Source organism: Adiantum capillus-veneris, chromosome 24 (genome assembly GCF_014529385.1).
Source record: "Adiantum capillus-veneris isolate H3 chromosome 24, ASM1452938v2, whole genome shotgun sequence".
Lineage (NCBI taxonomy): Eukaryota > Viridiplantae > Streptophyta > Polypodiopsida > Polypodiales > Pteridaceae > Adiantum > Adiantum capillus-veneris.
The window spans coordinates 48,965,113-48,982,267 of NC_140954.1; the positions used below are offsets into that span (position 1 = coordinate 48,965,113).

The following is a 17,155-nucleotide window of genomic DNA, read 5'->3' on the forward strand; positions in this document are numbered from 1 at the left end:
CAGTACATGCAATGCAAAATGGAACCGTGGCCATAGGGATAAGCAAGCACAGCATTTCGGTAGGAAGGTGTTTGAGTTCCTATGTTTGGTGCAGATTTGTGAGATGGTGTTGTTCAAAACCGCAAGAGGGAAAGCTATAGAGGCCATAGTCACATGAAAACGTTATTTGTCTCCTCGAAATGAAACGAAAAATAAAACGCTCAAAACATTTCGAAAGAAACTCGAGACAAGGACGAAATGTGTTTCCCAAGTTCAAAAAAAAAAGATTGATCTAAGTTTTTAAAAATTATCATTTTCCATGTAAGATGTGAGGTGCAACATATTTTTACAACTTGTGAGACCTTTTTTGATGCATCTATAGGTTGCTAGACTCCTAAATATCAAATTTCCTATAACCTCTAGAAATATATGCATTTCGAATCGTGTTTCATCTTGGCATTTTTTAAACAAAAAAAAAAACAAAACCCCTCGCAACGAGAAATTCTTGCTAGAGTCCAATAGTGTACAAGTAAAAGTGTAAATATTTGAAGACATTTGCAGTGATCAAACAAAATCTAGGAAGAAAAGGAGAAGAAAAGTCAAAGATGTCAAGCCAAAAAAGAAAAAAAGATTTGTTTAGGGATCATCGTGCCAGTTCATAAAGCACAATTGGGTCTATAGATAATAAGCTCAACAATTCAAGGAGTGTCAACGTATCTTTTCCCAGGACACGGTCATGTCAATCGTGGACTTCGCTAGGAAACTTCACATTCAACGAATTGAGTGAGATTCAATCAATGCATTGGTTTTCTAACGCACAAAACTTTTCTTGTTACATTGATAGAGGCATTGGTATCGTTTTTCTTCTTCCTCACAATTTTTTTTATGCCCGCACAAGGGAGTGGTATTTAGTTACCTTCAATATAGTATCCTATTTAGCCATTAACTATTATGACTACTAATTAGACGTCTACACCAATTCAATGTAGTATCCTATTTAGTCTCTAACTACTCTAGCTACTATTTACACGTTTACACCAACTCACACATTACCTACTATGACAAGGCCAACCAAGCAAGACTAGTTTGGAGAGTAAGGTGGGATATGCTATCCTTTTCTTACTATAAAGACTGGTTTGATGATTGTGAGTCATTGCTCCCACTTGTACGAGAGAATGCGTATTAATCTCGTCGGACCTAGATTGCAATTTTACAAGGCCCCCGAAAGTGTACCTCAAAGCTAGGGTGTAGCCCTTAATACAACATCCACACCTACAAGTCTAGGCCCACAAAAGTGTATCTACAAGTCTAGGGTGTAGCTCCTAATATAACATCCACACATCTACCAATTCATCAAACTGTTACTCTTCTTGTAAAGGCATGCACCTTTCAAAAGGGCCTCTAGCAAGCCTAATTAGGAACATACTTTGCCTCTCCACCACCCCATGACATTTAAGGTCCAAGCATATTATAGTTCTTGATTCTCTATCTATTTGCTCTGCTTGGAGTTGAGCCAGGCATGGCATGCAAGCATGCGCCGGGGGTCAACACCACACACACGCATGCCACATCCACCCCTATTATGAAAATGTGAATTAAATAATGGTTTGTAATTTTAATCCACCTCGGATATTTTGTTGGTGTGTGCCTTCAAACTGTCCTTCACATAGAAATCCGATCCATTATCACTTCAGCAAATATTTTGTTCAACCACTTTTGAGAATTGCAAAACCACGTTCCCGACATTGTTATTAAAAATCAAGACTTGAAAATTACACACTGTTATCCTCATGGCCATCTGAAGAAGCCACTTGAAAGGCAAAACAAAAAGTACAACAGAGCATCCACTTGATGGTTTATTCGAATCGAACCTTTATATTTCCTAGTATTTGTGGCAGCAAGGCCACAACCACAGGAAATAAGTTCTTTGTAATCTAAAACATTTAAAATTACAGATTTGAGACCGATCTCATTAAAGGAATTTTTTCCATGCAGAGAGTTGAAGCGCTTCCTGCTCTCCCAAAATAGGTTTCTTTTCTGCATGTATATGCATGTCTAAGTATGTTGCCCCAAGGTTATGGATGCTGAACTATCAACAAGAAGAGCACAATTAAACTACTCTGATACACTTCGACAAAGACGTCGCCAAATGTACCGGAGGCCGAAAGAACCTTCTATCTTGCTATCCTCCTTTCCTGCAGACTGTTTTTAAGGAAGCCTTTTTGCTATTGAAGCCTAAAATCCGACGAGCTGTGTTTCATCGTTATGCCAAAGATCTTCATACTGCCTTAATTTAGCTGAGTTCAAGATGTTGCACTTGCAATTTGCTTGCTGCAGACCCTCCTAGCTCAATGTCATCCTCATCTGAGCCATCTTCAGTTGCATCCAATGAATCACATTCATCTTCATCCTCTATCTCACTGTCTTCATCCAATTTGCTTTTGTCATCCAAACTACCCTCTTTTCCAGGCTTTCTGAGCTCAGCTGTTGATGTCCCATTGTTCATCTGAATAGAGTACACGAAAAAAATTAATGCACACATTCACACACACACACACACACACACACACACACACACACACACAGAGAGAGAGAGAGAGAGAGAGAGAGAGAGAGAGAGAGAGAGAGAGAGAGAGAGAAATGAAATGTTATATTAACGTCTTCAAAAGGCCAGAGTGACCTATGAGACCAAACTGATACAAAAGTGGTGAGTCTGTTACAATGTCTGAAAAGTGTGAAAATGTGAAAATAAATGTGAAAAACTAAATACAAAGTATTAGATAAACTTCTTAAGAGCATTCTGGGTGTCTGGCTAGAATGCTTCTAATCCTTTGTTGTAGTCTCCTCCGGTGAAGTGTGCTTCTGCATCTCGGTCGTGGTCGTCTCGATTTCCTAAGCTCAATCGCCCTGTCAATGAGGGTGCCTTTGGTATGAATGTGGGTACTCCTTTGTGCTCGCTGCTGGCCTCTCGCTTCTCCTTCCATTCCTGCTTCTCTCGATCCGAAGAAATCTGTGATCTGCCTCTGAGGCTGTAGTGCTCTTTGTCTTCTCATTAGATTATCCCTGTGCCGATGTAGTTCCAGTAGGTACAGGCCTAAGCACCTTTGATCTTGGTACTGCATGACTCTATCCAGAGGTCCAAAGCCTTCTTTAAACAGGCAATGGAAACGCCCACGTATCTCATAGGATACGGTGTAGTGGCATATGTAGTGTAATTCTGTCTCCGGTTCCATTCCGCATAACTTGCAAATTCTGCTCTCAGGTGGGATTCCCCTAAATCTGCCAAATTCAATTTCCAACTGGTGTGAGGATGTACGAATCTGACCAATAGCACATCTCACACCATGAGACAGGTGGGTATCCATGTAGCTCGGGCGAATCACAAAGCCATCTTCAGATAACTGTAGGAAGTTTTCTTTGTAGTCGGCCATCTTCGTGCCCAATTCTTGTGTAGGGTCTACCCATGTCCTCTTAGTGTCCAACTGTATAAGATCCTGGCGGATGATTTTATTAATCTCCGTTCGTGTGATTGCCAGTGATGGAGCCTCAAGAGAGTATTGGAAGGGGGGTAATCTTTCCATACTGAACCCGTGTCTGTGAAACCACGAGGACAGTTGCGCATACCAGCATGATGTATCTCCTTTCATTGCTAATTGTCGAGAGGATTCGAGGGCCAATCTAGTATATCGGCAATTATTTGTATCCCATAAACCATGTATAAAGGACACTGATCTGGTAAGAGATTCAATTTCTATTGGAGGGGCAGCTAGTTCCGCTCGGGTAATCGCGTGTGGTACGGAGGCCTTGCCTCTAATCATTCAGGAAATCATAGATACCAAAGGTCTCTCCATTGACTTCCAATTATCCTGATCCACAGATGGTCCCCAAATCTGGACCCCATAAAGCATAGCCGAAGCCACCACAGTATCAAAGAGCCAAAGTTTTGTTCGTGGTTCCTGAAACTGCACTTGTGAACACATCCTCTCCAACCCTCCCAAGGCCGCAGAGGCTCTGGACAATCTAGCATCCGCTGCTTTCTTAAGAGTAAACTTCGGTCCTGTAAATACCACACCAAGGTATGTGTATGCATCTGTGTACTCTACTGTATCCTGGCCATATGCAAATGTAGGTGCCGATCTCCTAACCCACTGTGGTGTTGTGTTAAACACCATAACTTTGGTTTTACCCAAATTTACCGACAGTCCGCTGTCCTCCGCGAATTTATGTAATGCATCTAACTGCCTCTGCATTCCATCTGGTGATTCTGCTATCAATACAATATCATCTGCATACAACAACAAAGGGATCCATGACCCTGCAAGTTGAGCACCTCTGTCACCCTCTCTATCAATGTAATCTGATACCTCATCTATATACATACCAAATAAAGTAGGGGACAGTGGGCATCCCTACTTTACTCCAACGGTGGAATGAGCAATGTCGGAATCCCCTTCTGGAGTACGTACATAACCAGTTACTGACCCGTATAAGGCCATGATCCCCCATATAATCTCTTTGGGGACCCCTAACTCTTGCATTCTGCGCAGCAATCTGGCCCTTGGTACTATATCAAAAGCTTTCCGAAAATCCACAAAGCAACAATACATCCTTCTCCCGCTTGCTCTTCCTTCCTCAATAATGGCTCTGAGCGTAAGAATGTGATCTAAAGTGGAATAACCCCTCCTGAATCCAGCTTGTCCTGTTGCCCTTATGCCCTCATTCTCTGCCCATCTACTCAATTTTTGTTCCAGAATGGATGCGTACAGTCGGGTCAATGTGTGACCCACCATAATGGTACGGTAGTTCCCGGGTATCATAGGATCCCCTGACTTGAAAATAGGTACGATAGTAGATAATTTCCAAGATTCAGGTAATCCTTCACACATGACCCGATTAAACAGACGAGCAAGGACTTCTGAAAGTAGATCCCTTGCATGGATCAGATGTTCTGCTACTAAACCCTCATGATCATATGCTCTTCTTGTCTTCATCTTATCAATGGCTTTTTCCACCATTTCGGCAATAAAGAAAGTACTAGTAGCAGGGCGTGGCTCTAGCGGATCTGGTAATGGAGGCTGTCCAGATACCGTATATAATGATGTTACATATTGACCCCAAATCTCAGGAGAAGTAATTGTCGAAGGTGATGAGTGCTCGTGAAATAAACGCCAGGCCTCATGTGAGTCCTGACTCAAGAAGAGCTGATATAAATCCTTCTCCAGTTTGGCTAAAAATGCCCTTTTCTTCCGACGTACTATACGTCGAAGAGCAATCCGAGACTGCTTATATGTGATGATCCCAAGTGTAAGCTCTTTCTGGACCTGGGTTCTCGTCTCTCTGCATTCCTCGTCGTACCAACTGTTTTGAGGCATGTTCCCAGATCCTCTCTTCTGATCAGGCTGAGTATGTGGGTATGCCTCTTGTGCTGCTCCATGTAGTATCTCTGTTAGCTGAGAAGTAATCTCCTCTACAGTATATACTGGCTCGGCTGCCCACATCTATTATAGATCTGTTCCACATAGACTGAGTCAGTCTCTGGCATGAAAGTATATCTTGTGTGTGTCTTCTTCCTTTGGACTTGAGAGGCATTGTATTAGAAGGAGATTGATAAGGTCAAGAGAGCATGATCCACTGCAATCCCAACCAGTCTGGGTCCCACCTTAAAGTCCTCGATACTAGAAATAAAGCTTGGTGAAGTCATGACATAATCCACTGTACTAGCCCCATGCCTGTGAGGGAAGCATGTGAATCCCCCAGATAAAGGGAAATTCTCTAGACCATTAAGTATGGCCAAACCATGTGTAGTTGCCATCTCCATGAGATGTCTCCCATATTCAGTGTGTTCTTTATCCTATGAATTTCTAGTAAGCCCCTCCTGTGATAAATCCACTTCTCTGAGCATTTCCTCAGAAGTATCATAGAATACTGCTTGAGAGTTGGCCGTTCTGGCATTAAAGTCTCCTAAGAGAACGATGTCTCCATCTCTAGAGAGCTCCCATATGTCATTCTTCAATATGGAGAAAGGGGACTGTCCTTTAGGTGAGGAGTAGACTGATGTACTTGGAGGGAAGTAGCATATAGCGATATATAGAAATCTACTTGTCTCGGCTCTCATTCTCACCCACATATACCTTGCTTGTTCATCTTTCTTGATAATCTGTAGTAGTGGTCTCAGCTCCTCTTTAAATAAGACTGCTACTCCTCCTGAACCCCGGCTACCTCGTAGAGATCTCTTGTCTGGTCGACCAGCTGTTTCCCATAAATACCCCTTCACATGTGGCATAAGCTGTCCCGGTATTTGGTGTGTCTCTGAGTAGAAAACTATGTCTCTGTCCCTAAAGCTGTCTTCAAAGGCACCTACATCTAGCTTATTGATCCATTACAATTCCACGCTGCTATCCGGAGCGTCGCCCCATAGGTCTCGCACCGTCATGATGAGCGCTTTTCCAGAACCACTACTTTCCCTCCTCTATAAAAGGCGATTTTCCCCTTTTCTCTTGCTGCCCTGATCTCTGGCATCAACTCTTGCATGTGTGCCACTTGTGCCAAAGTAAGGTCATCTCCCAGGAAAATACTGGTTTTCTTAAGAGTTGGCCTCTTCTTTAGAAATTCTTTCCTTATTTCTATATTAGGGAAGCGGAGAATAAGTGCCCTATCCTTTACGTTTCCCTTCTCGTTGATTCCTTTCTTGCCCACTCTCCATGCACTTGTGTGAGTAGGCTCTGTGATGCCCATGCGTTGTAGCAGTTCCCTCACTTCTTCATCTACATTCTCTTTGTCTTTGACTCCTGTGACCCGCACATGCAGAGCCCGATTCTTCCTTTTCTGCTCTTCCTCAATGGTCATAATAATAATGGTGGAGGTAGGTGTCGTCTCAGGCATCTGGGCCTTCCCTTTCTTCGCATCCTCAATCCATTTCTCTGCTTCATCAACCTTTTCTTGTGTCTTAACAAGACGTTCCGCCCATGAAGATGCCGTTTTTGATTTCTGTTCATCTCCTTCCCGTAGAGCTTTCATCTGATCCTTCATGTTCTCGAGCTCCTTCAGCACCGAAGGTTGGTCGTCTCCCTTCTCCTTAGTTGCAGATTTGCAAGCCGCAAGTTCTCCTTTTAGCTCCTCGATTATTGCATCTTTTTCCCCCATGTGCTTTTCCATATTTGTTTTCCATGCTTCAAAACTTGCTATTGCCTCATCGAGTTTCTTTTGCATAACGCATTCTGTTACATTTACTTCGGCCTTGATTAGGTTTCGTAATTCCATTTTCACGGTCTGAATTTCCTCATTCTGTATCCCCCGGATCTCTCTCCTTAGTTCTCTCATCATGTCTCCATACATGGAGTTCCTGTAGCTCTCAACGTTCGCATGCATTTCTTTCCCGATGTCATCCCTCATATAGTTTAGCTCTGATCTGAGCATCACTTGGACCTTCTCCATCAGTAGCTCATCATGTATCCTCGAGGTTTTCCCGACTCGTAAGGATACTAGTGATAGTACAGTATCTCTGTTTCTCCGTTTGAAAGTAGCCGTCGTTTTTTTTGGGGTGGTGTAGCTATCTTAAACGTCTTTAAAAGGCCAAAATGACCTATGAGACCAAACTGATACAATCTTGGTGGATCTAATACAATGTCTGGGTACAAAATAGAATAAAGTAAAATAAAAGCTAGCATAAACATCAGTATCCGAGGATGCCCACAGAGAGAGAGAGAGAGAGAGAGAGAGAGAGAGAGAGAGAGAGAGAGAGAGAGAGAGAGAGAGGAAAATAATGGCGTAGCGCCACATTGATGATGTGCCAGCACAACGATTGCTGGTGTGGCACCAGCCAAGCCTGCTTTTATTGGAAAACCCCTGTGTGGTTAATTTTAGGTCACGTTGCTTTTGTGAGCCTTAGTTGTAAATATCAGTTACTTTTGAGCTGATTTTGGCAGCCAGGAGCTATAACTAAGAAGCCTAGGTGCCAGCTGTAAGACACATTGTCACAAACAGGAGCACACGCAAACAATTAATAGACTTAATAAATAGAATCTGATAGAGAGAGAAGGAAGAAGATCAACACACTATTGGGGACCAAAAGATGGGCTGCCCCCCGCCCCCCCCTTTTAAGAGTATCTTTATTTGGGGGAGAATCTTTTAGAAGCACAAGAACCGGAGAAACCCTCCGTTCTAGATCTAAGACTCGATGGTACTTTCCTTCCCATTCAGAACTCCAGAGACAAAGCTCTCTACTCGGTGATCCTCCGGTTTGCTCTCAGAGCACGATGGCCCTGCAAACCGTCTCAGATTCCGCAAAAGGATTCCGTTTACAGAATCCCTTGGAAACAGAATCCCTTGAGGGTATGCCGAAGCCTCGTTGCATAGATCTTAAAGCTAGTGTACCTACAAACACAAGCACAGTAGCAAAATCTGCTAGGACTCATACATAGATCATCACCTATTGCTACAACCAGGAAAAGAAACCTCTGATCGTCAACTAGTTGCGTGAACGTGCTGGACCGTCACGATAGAATCTCCTCAGCCTCTTCTCACAGGAGGGACGCCTTCTTTCTGATGCATCTGATGTAGAACTGGGGCCCCATGTTGGAAAGGGAGAAACGAGAAAACCACCAGCACACAGTTTGAATGCCTCTCTATAGCCCAGTGACTTCACAGCACCCCTATCCCCTAGCAATCACACACCTAGACTCCCGGTCTGCAAACAATCAATGTCCGAGCCCGTGTTCAACCAGCCCTAAACTGCATATGCCTACAGCTTCGTTTTCAGCCCTCCAAGTTCTTGCACAGGTCGCCCTTGCAACTGGCGAGCCCCTCTCCTTGTAGCTGCTTACGGACTTCCCTCTTTTCTACATGAGCCACTGGCCACCTTCAATCCACCTCCCCTCACTGGCCGCAGCCCTCGGCTCTGCACCCTCCTGATCCCGGCACTTGCCAACCTGCAGGAGTCCCTCCTCAGGCCACTTCTGTGCCTTCAACACCTGCTCCTTGGTCGTCCTCTGTACCACGAGCCTCCCCCCAATCACTGGCGCCTCTCTGGCCTTCCTCTTGCTCACGGCCAAGCTCAACTGCTAGGCCTCCTGCAACTGACGGTTTTTCCTCCCCATGCAATGCAACTCCAGCTCTTTTAAGAGCTGCCGCTGGCCTCACCTTCTCCGCCAACAGATGGCGCACTTGCCTCGTGCAACTGACGGTTTTTTCCCTCACCCATGAAGGTAACCCCTGGAGTCGACTTGCAATAGCGCCGCCATCTCCTTACAATAGCGTTTTTTTAACCTTTTGTATTCTTCAGCTTGGCACTGTTTCCCAGGCCACTGACTGTCGACTTTCATTTGCCTTAAAAAAACTCCTTCATCCTAAGTCACACCTTGACATGACAATCATAGCTTCCTCTAAAAGTACCATCGATTGCAGAAGACAAACTCCTATGTCCTGTCCTTGGTAAAGCACAAATTGGCTACACAATCCTTGTGACCTTCAAACATGTCCACCAACGTACTTTGTAATCTCGTCATCTTACACATGACAGGTCTTTGTACTGACCTCGATTGATAATTGGTAGTCAACTTCAATCTGATGGTCACCTTTCCCCAATCGTTTCAAATGTAGAGCTATAAAAAACATGCTACAAAAAGCATGAAGAGCCGCAAAAACATTGATAGGCGGTGTCCTTTGGGCACTTCGAGTAGCTGAGTCGAAAAACCATGCTTGATCTGCTAAAAAAACACATTCGGCATACAATTCTTGATGACATCTTTTGTTCTTTGCATCTAGCACCTGCTCAAGCATTTCCCCATCAAGCTACTGATTTCCACACCGCTGCTATTGGCACTTCCATGGGTCGACACAGATTGGGTGCACCATCATTGACCACTCCCTCGTTGAGCATTCATGCTCAACCACAGTATTATTTAGGTAGAATAATTCTGTATAGAGAGAAAATTATATAAAATAGCTACATAGACTACATAAGAAAAATGATGATATAGTGGCTATAGAGATAGGATAGAGATAGAGAGAAAAGTGTTTGTTGCATCATCCGCCAGGATCAAATGGAAAGCTCGAGGCATGGCATAGAGTCGACCTGGATCAAAAACAAAACATTGGCCGAGGCCATCCAGCTGTAAAGCATGCAGATTGAAGCCCCTCTTTGCACTTGTAGGCCAAGACACGCCACCCTTCCAGCTCTTCATAGCTTGGAGCCAGGGTTGTCCACGTTCGACGTACGGGACATTCCGTACCGTACCGTACGACTCGTACGTTCCATACATGAGTCGTCCTTTTTTTTTTTTTTTTTTTTTTTTTGCGTGGGTGATTTTTGGTGTGGGAATGTTTTGCATCTCGACTGCATTTGAACAAGAGCCCAATGGCTGCATTGGCTCAAACAACCATAACCTATGTGCGACGAGGCTCGGGTAGCGGATCTACTATGGCCGCCACCACTTTGGAGATCATGATTCTTCTTTCTTCGGACATTGCCGTTTCCAATGTCCATGGACAAATCTTTCATGTTCTAACTTGTAAGACTTAAGTTACAAGTATTTAGTACTAACTTCTAAGTACTAAGGTCAATGTCATGACTCATATGATCTATCATGTGTAAGATGCATGATTTTTTTTTGCATCGTACGTTACGTCACCGTACGTCTAATTTTTTTTAGTTCGATTAGTACTGCACGTCTTCGTACGTGTACCCGTCGTACGTGACCGTACGTGTCAACTATGCTTGGAGCTTTGTCACCCTGTATCCACAAGCCTTCGTGTTCGTTATAAGCATACATTCCTTCACTTGAAGGAACTATACCATAAGCAGCTATCAAGTCATCTACCAGAGAATCCTCCATAGCATAGTCCACTCCAAAAAAGCCTCGCCACTGATACAAAAATACCAGTAAAGCAACCTCCAATAACACATGTATCCATAGCATCACATAAAATAGCAAGACCCCGCCATTTGCCTCCACTTGCTGCATAACCAAGCAAACATGTTTGCCTTGCAAACCTGTATCCAAACCCTATGTAAATGGCTCCAAGACCAACTTTTCATACCCAAGAGTATGACTTGCTCGAGCTTCAACCTGTTCATCAAATACCTCATCTCCTGCAAGGTTGGCGGCACCTTCCTCGTTGCATGGAGCCTCACTCTTATAGGTTGCACCTGCATCAATTTCCATAGAGTCATTTGCCGGAGCTACACGGCCACAAACCAACTCCAAAACTTCAAAGTGCACCTCGACATGCCCATCAAGGCAAGGTTGCCCCACCCTCTGCATAGACAAATCAACTTGACATACCTCCGCTTCTGCTTCTAGCTTCTGCAAGTCATCCTCCTGCAAGTCATCCTCAAAAACCTGCTCTTCAGTCAAATCGGATGCACAATCAAACCATACCTCTTCCTCCAATTGGGAATCACCATCACAAGACATTTGATAGGGCTGCTCGACTGGCAGATTCACACAAGGCATTTTCACACTTGCACTATTCTTCTCCTCGACCTCCAGCTGGCTGATAGGCACCGCGTATACATCTTTCTCCACTTCATCTACATGAAAAACATCAGAAGTCTCATACCTAAAAGAGATGGATTCTGTCTCCCACATGCTGTCTGTGTCCAAAGCAGTGCTAGAGTTATGAAAGCTGTCGGACTCCTCTTTTGAACTCGCTGATTCTTGCACCACTGCTACCTTTCCCGTTGCTGGTCTGGAACTGACACTTCTTCTTCAAGGCCTTTTATCACCTCGTCCTCTTGAGGAAGCAAACTGGGTGGCACTCTGAATATGCCTCTCTGTATCTTTTGAGGCCTGGTTGGCACTTGTTCTACCTCTTCTAGCCTGGAAACAGCTTCACATGCTTTGATCACATGCATGTCAACAAAAGGAGGAGCTTTTACCTCTTGATGCTCATCAATCTGTTTGGGCCTAGGTCCACTGGTTGTTGCGAGTATAGACTGCAACAATCCTGCCTCCATCTTCTTCTTCATCTTTCGAGTCTTTGCTCTGGCAACTTTGACAACTTCATCAAAGGTCCTTGGATCTTCATAATCCACTCTTTCACGAACATAGGGATGCAAGCAAGATAGAAACCTTTCCAGCTTAAAGTATCCCACATGGGTTGCTTGGGTAACAGCCGCAAAATCCCCCCAATAAGCTTCAAATTTATCAACAAAAGCATCAAAATTTGCACTTACGTCCTGCTCCAAACCTTTGATCTTTGCATCTGCTTCCCAAGCCGACACCACCTTTCGATACCTTTGTAGAAATTTCTCTCGAAATCCGATCCAGTTCTGCTTGTACACAGCTTCTAAGCCATCGAACCAAACTTTTGCTTTACCTCGCAGCACCAAAGGTAGAGTCCGGAGTTTTGCTTCATCACCTGGCATCCGCAGTACTGTCAGCATAAATAGCTCAAAATCGGCAATCCAATCATCTGCATCTTCGTCTCCTTTGAACACTGGACCAAATTCCTGCTTCATCTTGACTCACGAACACTTTGTTAGGAAGCAATCAGTGGATCCTCAGTGGAGGCACCACAAGATGGAAAGGGGGAAACGAGAAAACCACCAGCACACAATCTGAATGCCTCTCTATAGCCCAGTGACTTCACAGCACCCCTATCCCCTAGCAATCACACACCTAGACTCCCGGTCTGCAAACAATCAGCGTTCGAGCCCGTGTTCAACCAACCCTAAACTGCATACATCAAGTCGCAAAGCATACCATAATGACTTCAGTCTATGGCCCTTCAGAGCATCCTCACCTACAAATACAGAATCCATATCCAACAACCCACACCACCTTGTACAACCTTTGGCGTGCATCCTCTCTACTACAAGCCCGGCATCTATTTTGCACACACTATCTCCACTTTGGACCTACACACACACCCAATGCACTGTAAAACACGAGAGCAAGAGAGAAAATAGACATGGACTTAGAGAAAAGGTGACATAGCCTATATCATGGCAGAATCCTTTAAACACAGATCCACAATGACAAAATTTGATTAAAAGAAGCTTCTTTTGCTTCATGCTCGATCCAAGTTCTCCTCCTCTTTGGAGGTCCAATTTGCAATCGGACTGCTCCACCAAAGATCATCCTGGTCTGCTTTCGGCCATTTGCTGCTCTCAGCACTTCTTTAAGTGGAGGTCTCGGCCCTCCTTATTCTCACCATCCCTTGGTCATCCATCCTCTGCAGGTCGTCTCGACAATGGAGCGATCACTTTCAGCTCCTACAACGGCCTTGAATCCTCAATACCTCAACCCAATGTGCTCATGCATTCCCAATCTACCCTCTCTCACTCACCTGCAACGGGTCCCTGCCTTACTACACACCAGCTCTCCACCCTCTGGCACTTGGCCCTTGTCGGCCTTGCTCCATACAGATGACACTCCTGGTAGCCCTTCTTTCCTCTAGTAGACCCATTCTCCTCTTGCCTTGTTCATGGCCAGCACCCTTGCGGCCTCCAATCCCCTCATGCTTGCCTGCAGCTTCGTTTTCAGCCCTCCAAGTTCCTGCACAGGTCGCCCTTGCAACTGGCGAGCCCCTCTCCTTGTAGCTGCTTACGGACTTCCCTCTTTTCTACATGAGCCACTGGCCGCCTTCAATCCACCTCCCCTCACTGGCCGCAGCCCTCGGCTCTGCACCCTCCTGATCCCGGCACTTGCCAACTTGCAGGAGTCCCTCCTCAGGCCACTTCTGTGCCTTCAACACCTGCTCCTTGGTCGTCCTCTGTACCACGAGCCTCCCCCCAATCACTGGCACCTCTCTGGCCTTCCTCTTGCTCACGGCCAAGCTCAACTGCTAGGCCTCCTGCAACTGACGGCTTTTCCTCCCCATGCAATGCAGCTCCAGCTCTTTTAAGAGCTGTCGTTGGCCTCACCTTCTCCGCCAACAGATGGCGCACTTGCCTCGTGCAACTGACGGTTTTTTCCCTCACCCATGAAGGTAGCCCCTGGAGTCGACTTGCAGTAGCGCCGCCATCTCCTTACAATAGCGTTTTTTTAACCTTTTGTATTCCTCAGCTTGGCACTGTTTCCCAGGCCACTGACTGTCGACTTTCATTTGCCTTAAAAAAACTCCTTCGTCCCGAGTCACACCTTGACATGACAATCATAGCTTCCTCTAAAAGTACCATCGATTGCAGAAGACAAACTCCTATGTCCTGTCCTTGGTAAAGCACAAATTGGCTACACAATCCTTGTGACCTTCAAACATGTCCACCAACGTACTTTGTAATCTCGTCATCTTACACATGACAGGTCTTTGTACTGATCTCGATTGATAATTGGTAGTCAACTTCAATCTGATGGTCACCTTTCCCCAATCGTTTCAAATGTAGAGCTATAAAAAACATGCTACAAAAAGCATGAAGAGCCAAAACATTGATAGGCGGTGTCCTTTGGGCACTTCGAGTAGCTGAGTCGAAAAACCATGCTTGATCTGCTAAAAAAACACATTCGGCATACAATTCTTGATGACATCTTTTGTTCTTTGCATCTAGCACCTGCTCAAGCATTTTCCCATCAGGCTACTGATTTCCACACCACTGCTACTCAGTACTTGCACTTCCATGGGTCAACATAGATTGGGTGCACCAACGTTTTGCTTTTGTAGGCTCTAGGAGCCAGCAGAAATAGGGGCAGATTTGGGGGCACCTTGCTTTTCCTGTGGGGGCTGAAATAGGGGTGACCAGCTTTTGCAAGTAAAAGGACGGAGGGGGGTCGATGGTGGTAGAAATAGAAGCCAAGAGGGGGGCGCCTAGCCTTTGGCCTCTTAATTTGTAGATAGCTGTCCACTTATTAAGTGGACAGCCAGACAATTATAAAAATGTTCTAGTGTGTGTTGGCTTGCAGGTTGCTCTCCTACTGCCATGTGTCCAGTTTGCCTCTTTTGAGTTAATTTCCTAGTACCCACCAACTTATTAAGTGTCGCGAGGGGCCTAAACGACTTTGAATTGAGCCTAGACATACTTTTACTGCTCGGATTTTAGTGCCGACTGGCCCGACCATCTCGTGGCGACCTGCCCTCCATTGCTGCTCTCACAAGACGGGCACCACCTGCCGATAGAAAAGAACAGACTGAACAGACTTCTAGCACTTCAATAACAATTGAACTGAAAGAGAGAAGACGACACGCGACACGGAGTGGCGGAATTCCACCCCAGAGAGTATTGGTCCCAAACCTTGGCGTCTCTTTCGGTATTTCTTTATATTGCATCAGCTCAGTACAAGCCGGTACTCCACACTCTGCACCTTCTCCAGGAAGCATGCCAAAGAATGAGCCCATGGCCTCATATTTAAAGGCCCTAGGCCCCAAAAGCAGTTTTACATGAAAAGCCTTCAAACTCAAAAGCTTCTGGTCCAAAAGCAATGCCAAAAAGCTGCCAACATAAATCACAGAATTCCGTACAACTGCCACGTTAGCACTGTCAACGTGATTTCTGGAAACTGCCACATCATCAACAGCTACGCATGTGTGCAGCAGGCCACCCAAACTTATCGAAGAGGGTTTTAGTACGTCATTGCATCCACATGCATATTTGGATCCAGCAAAGGTGGAACTGCTTTATTTTAATCCTTTATGTCGCTTGGGGCCCCATTGGACGGGGTCCCCATAAGTTGGTAGGACTTCTTCTTCTATTACTTGTTCTTCTTAGGGTTTAGGCCCCTTGGCCGACATCTGCAAGTTGGCTCCATTCTTCAAGGCTTTGACACGTCAACAGTATGTGACATCTCCCCTTAAAGAAGGACACCGGAAGGTACACGTCGAGAAACCTCTGGTTATAGTCGTCTATGGTTTCAGTGGCAAGCATTTTCAAGTTGCCCCACTCTGCCAAAATCCGGACTTCAAACATACAAGTCAAGTAACTGCGTGCAAAAACTATCTTGAAAAGCTTGCCAGGGTCGGAGCATGCGGTTGTGTCGCGATTAAACTCAACCATTGCATAGCATTATCTTTAAGAAATCCCGCTGCTCGAGAAATCTTGGATTCTTCTGTATAGTTCCCCAAAGCATAGATGTTGTCGAATTGCTGTAGGAACTGCAATGCTTTCTTGCATTCTTTCACCTCGGAAAAAGTGAAAAATTTGATTGTCGTGCCGCCATCTTTGAAATCTTTGGGTTGGTTAGGCGCATATCCCGGGTATGGATAATAAGGGTATCCATATGGGCTCCAACCATTATAGCCTCGTGGCGGTGGTGGTGGTGGAGGTGGGGGCAATTGTGGTGGCAAAGGCGGTTGCACTGGATCAGGGTCAAATGGTTGCACCATATTCTTGAAAACTTCCCCCATCAAAACAGACGGTTGAGAAGGTTGCCAGTTGGAAGCTCTCGTACTTTCCAATGCCGGAGGAGGAGGTATCCCCTGGGGCATCAGAGGGAGTAACATGTAGTTCAAAAATTGTTGAAAACTTTACAGCATCGGAAGATTCTACTGAGGATGCCGCAAAAGGATGTCATGGAGTTCGTTGAGCAGAAACTGCAAATATTCTGTTGAATCCATGAATCCCATGTCTTGGGTTCTTTATGGCTTATGCCTTGTAAGACAGAGCAATGAAGACGTCCGATTCGCGATGAAGTAAGGGTGGGAGTGGCTAATTAGTGTGGGGTCGAGACCCGAAGATACTTCAAGTAAAATTTCAAATAGCTCTGTCTGTTCTTTTGTAGGACCGGTATGCTTTCAGAAAAGCACACGCATGATGCTCTGATACCACTGTCACAAGACGAGCAGCACGTGCCAATAGAAAAGAACAGACTGAACAGACTTCTAGCACTTAAATAACAATTGAACTGAAAGGGAGAGAGAGACATCACGCGACACGGAGTGGCGGAATTCCACCCCAGAGAGTATTGGCCCCAAACCTTGGCATCAACTCAGTACAAGCCAATACTCCAGACTCTGTACCTTCTCCAGGAAGCATGCCAGAGAATGAGCCCATGGCCTCATATTTAAAGGCCCTAGGCTCCATAAGCAGTTTTACATGAAAAGCCTTTAAACTCAAAAGCTTCTGGTCCAAAAGCAATGTCAAAAAGCTGCCAGCGTAAATCACAGAATTCCGTACAACAGCCAAGTGAGCATTGTCAGCGCGTTTTGCAGAAATTTGCCACGTCAGCACTATCAGCGTATTTTTTCGAAAACTACCACGTCATCAACTGCTATGTTGGAATTAGGGTTGCAGAGAAACACACAC

General features: G+C 45.1%; 2 protein-coding genes across 2 annotated transcripts in view; both read right to left on the reverse strand.

Moving 5' to 3' along the window:
* Nucleotides 1-1,693: 1,693 nt before the first annotated feature.
* LOC147426338 (small acidic-like protein) overlaps nucleotides 1,694-17,155 on the reverse strand; it is a 90,890-nt gene continuing 75,428 nt past the window's right edge. The window contains exon 8 of the mRNA XM_086497891.1: nucleotides 1,694-2,485. Within this exon, the coding sequence (XP_086354017.1) occupies nucleotides 2,273-2,485 (213 nt within the window). The 3' untranslated portion in view covers nucleotides 1,694-2,272. The remainder of the gene's footprint in view (nucleotides 2,486-17,155) is intronic.
* On the reverse strand, nucleotides 11,513-15,408 carry LOC147426339 (uncharacterized). Its single transcript, XM_086497890.1, has one exon. The coding sequence runs from the start codon at nucleotides 12,437-12,439 to the stop codon at nucleotides 11,648-11,650; it is 792 nt and encodes a 263-aa protein (XP_086354016.1). The 5' UTR covers nucleotides 12,440-15,408; the 3' UTR covers nucleotides 11,513-11,647.

Coding starts and splice junctions, on each gene's coding strand:
- LOC147426339 (XM_086497890.1), bottom strand. CDS start 12,439: ATGAAGCAGGAATTTGGTCCAGTGTTCAAAGGAGACGAAGATGCAGAT.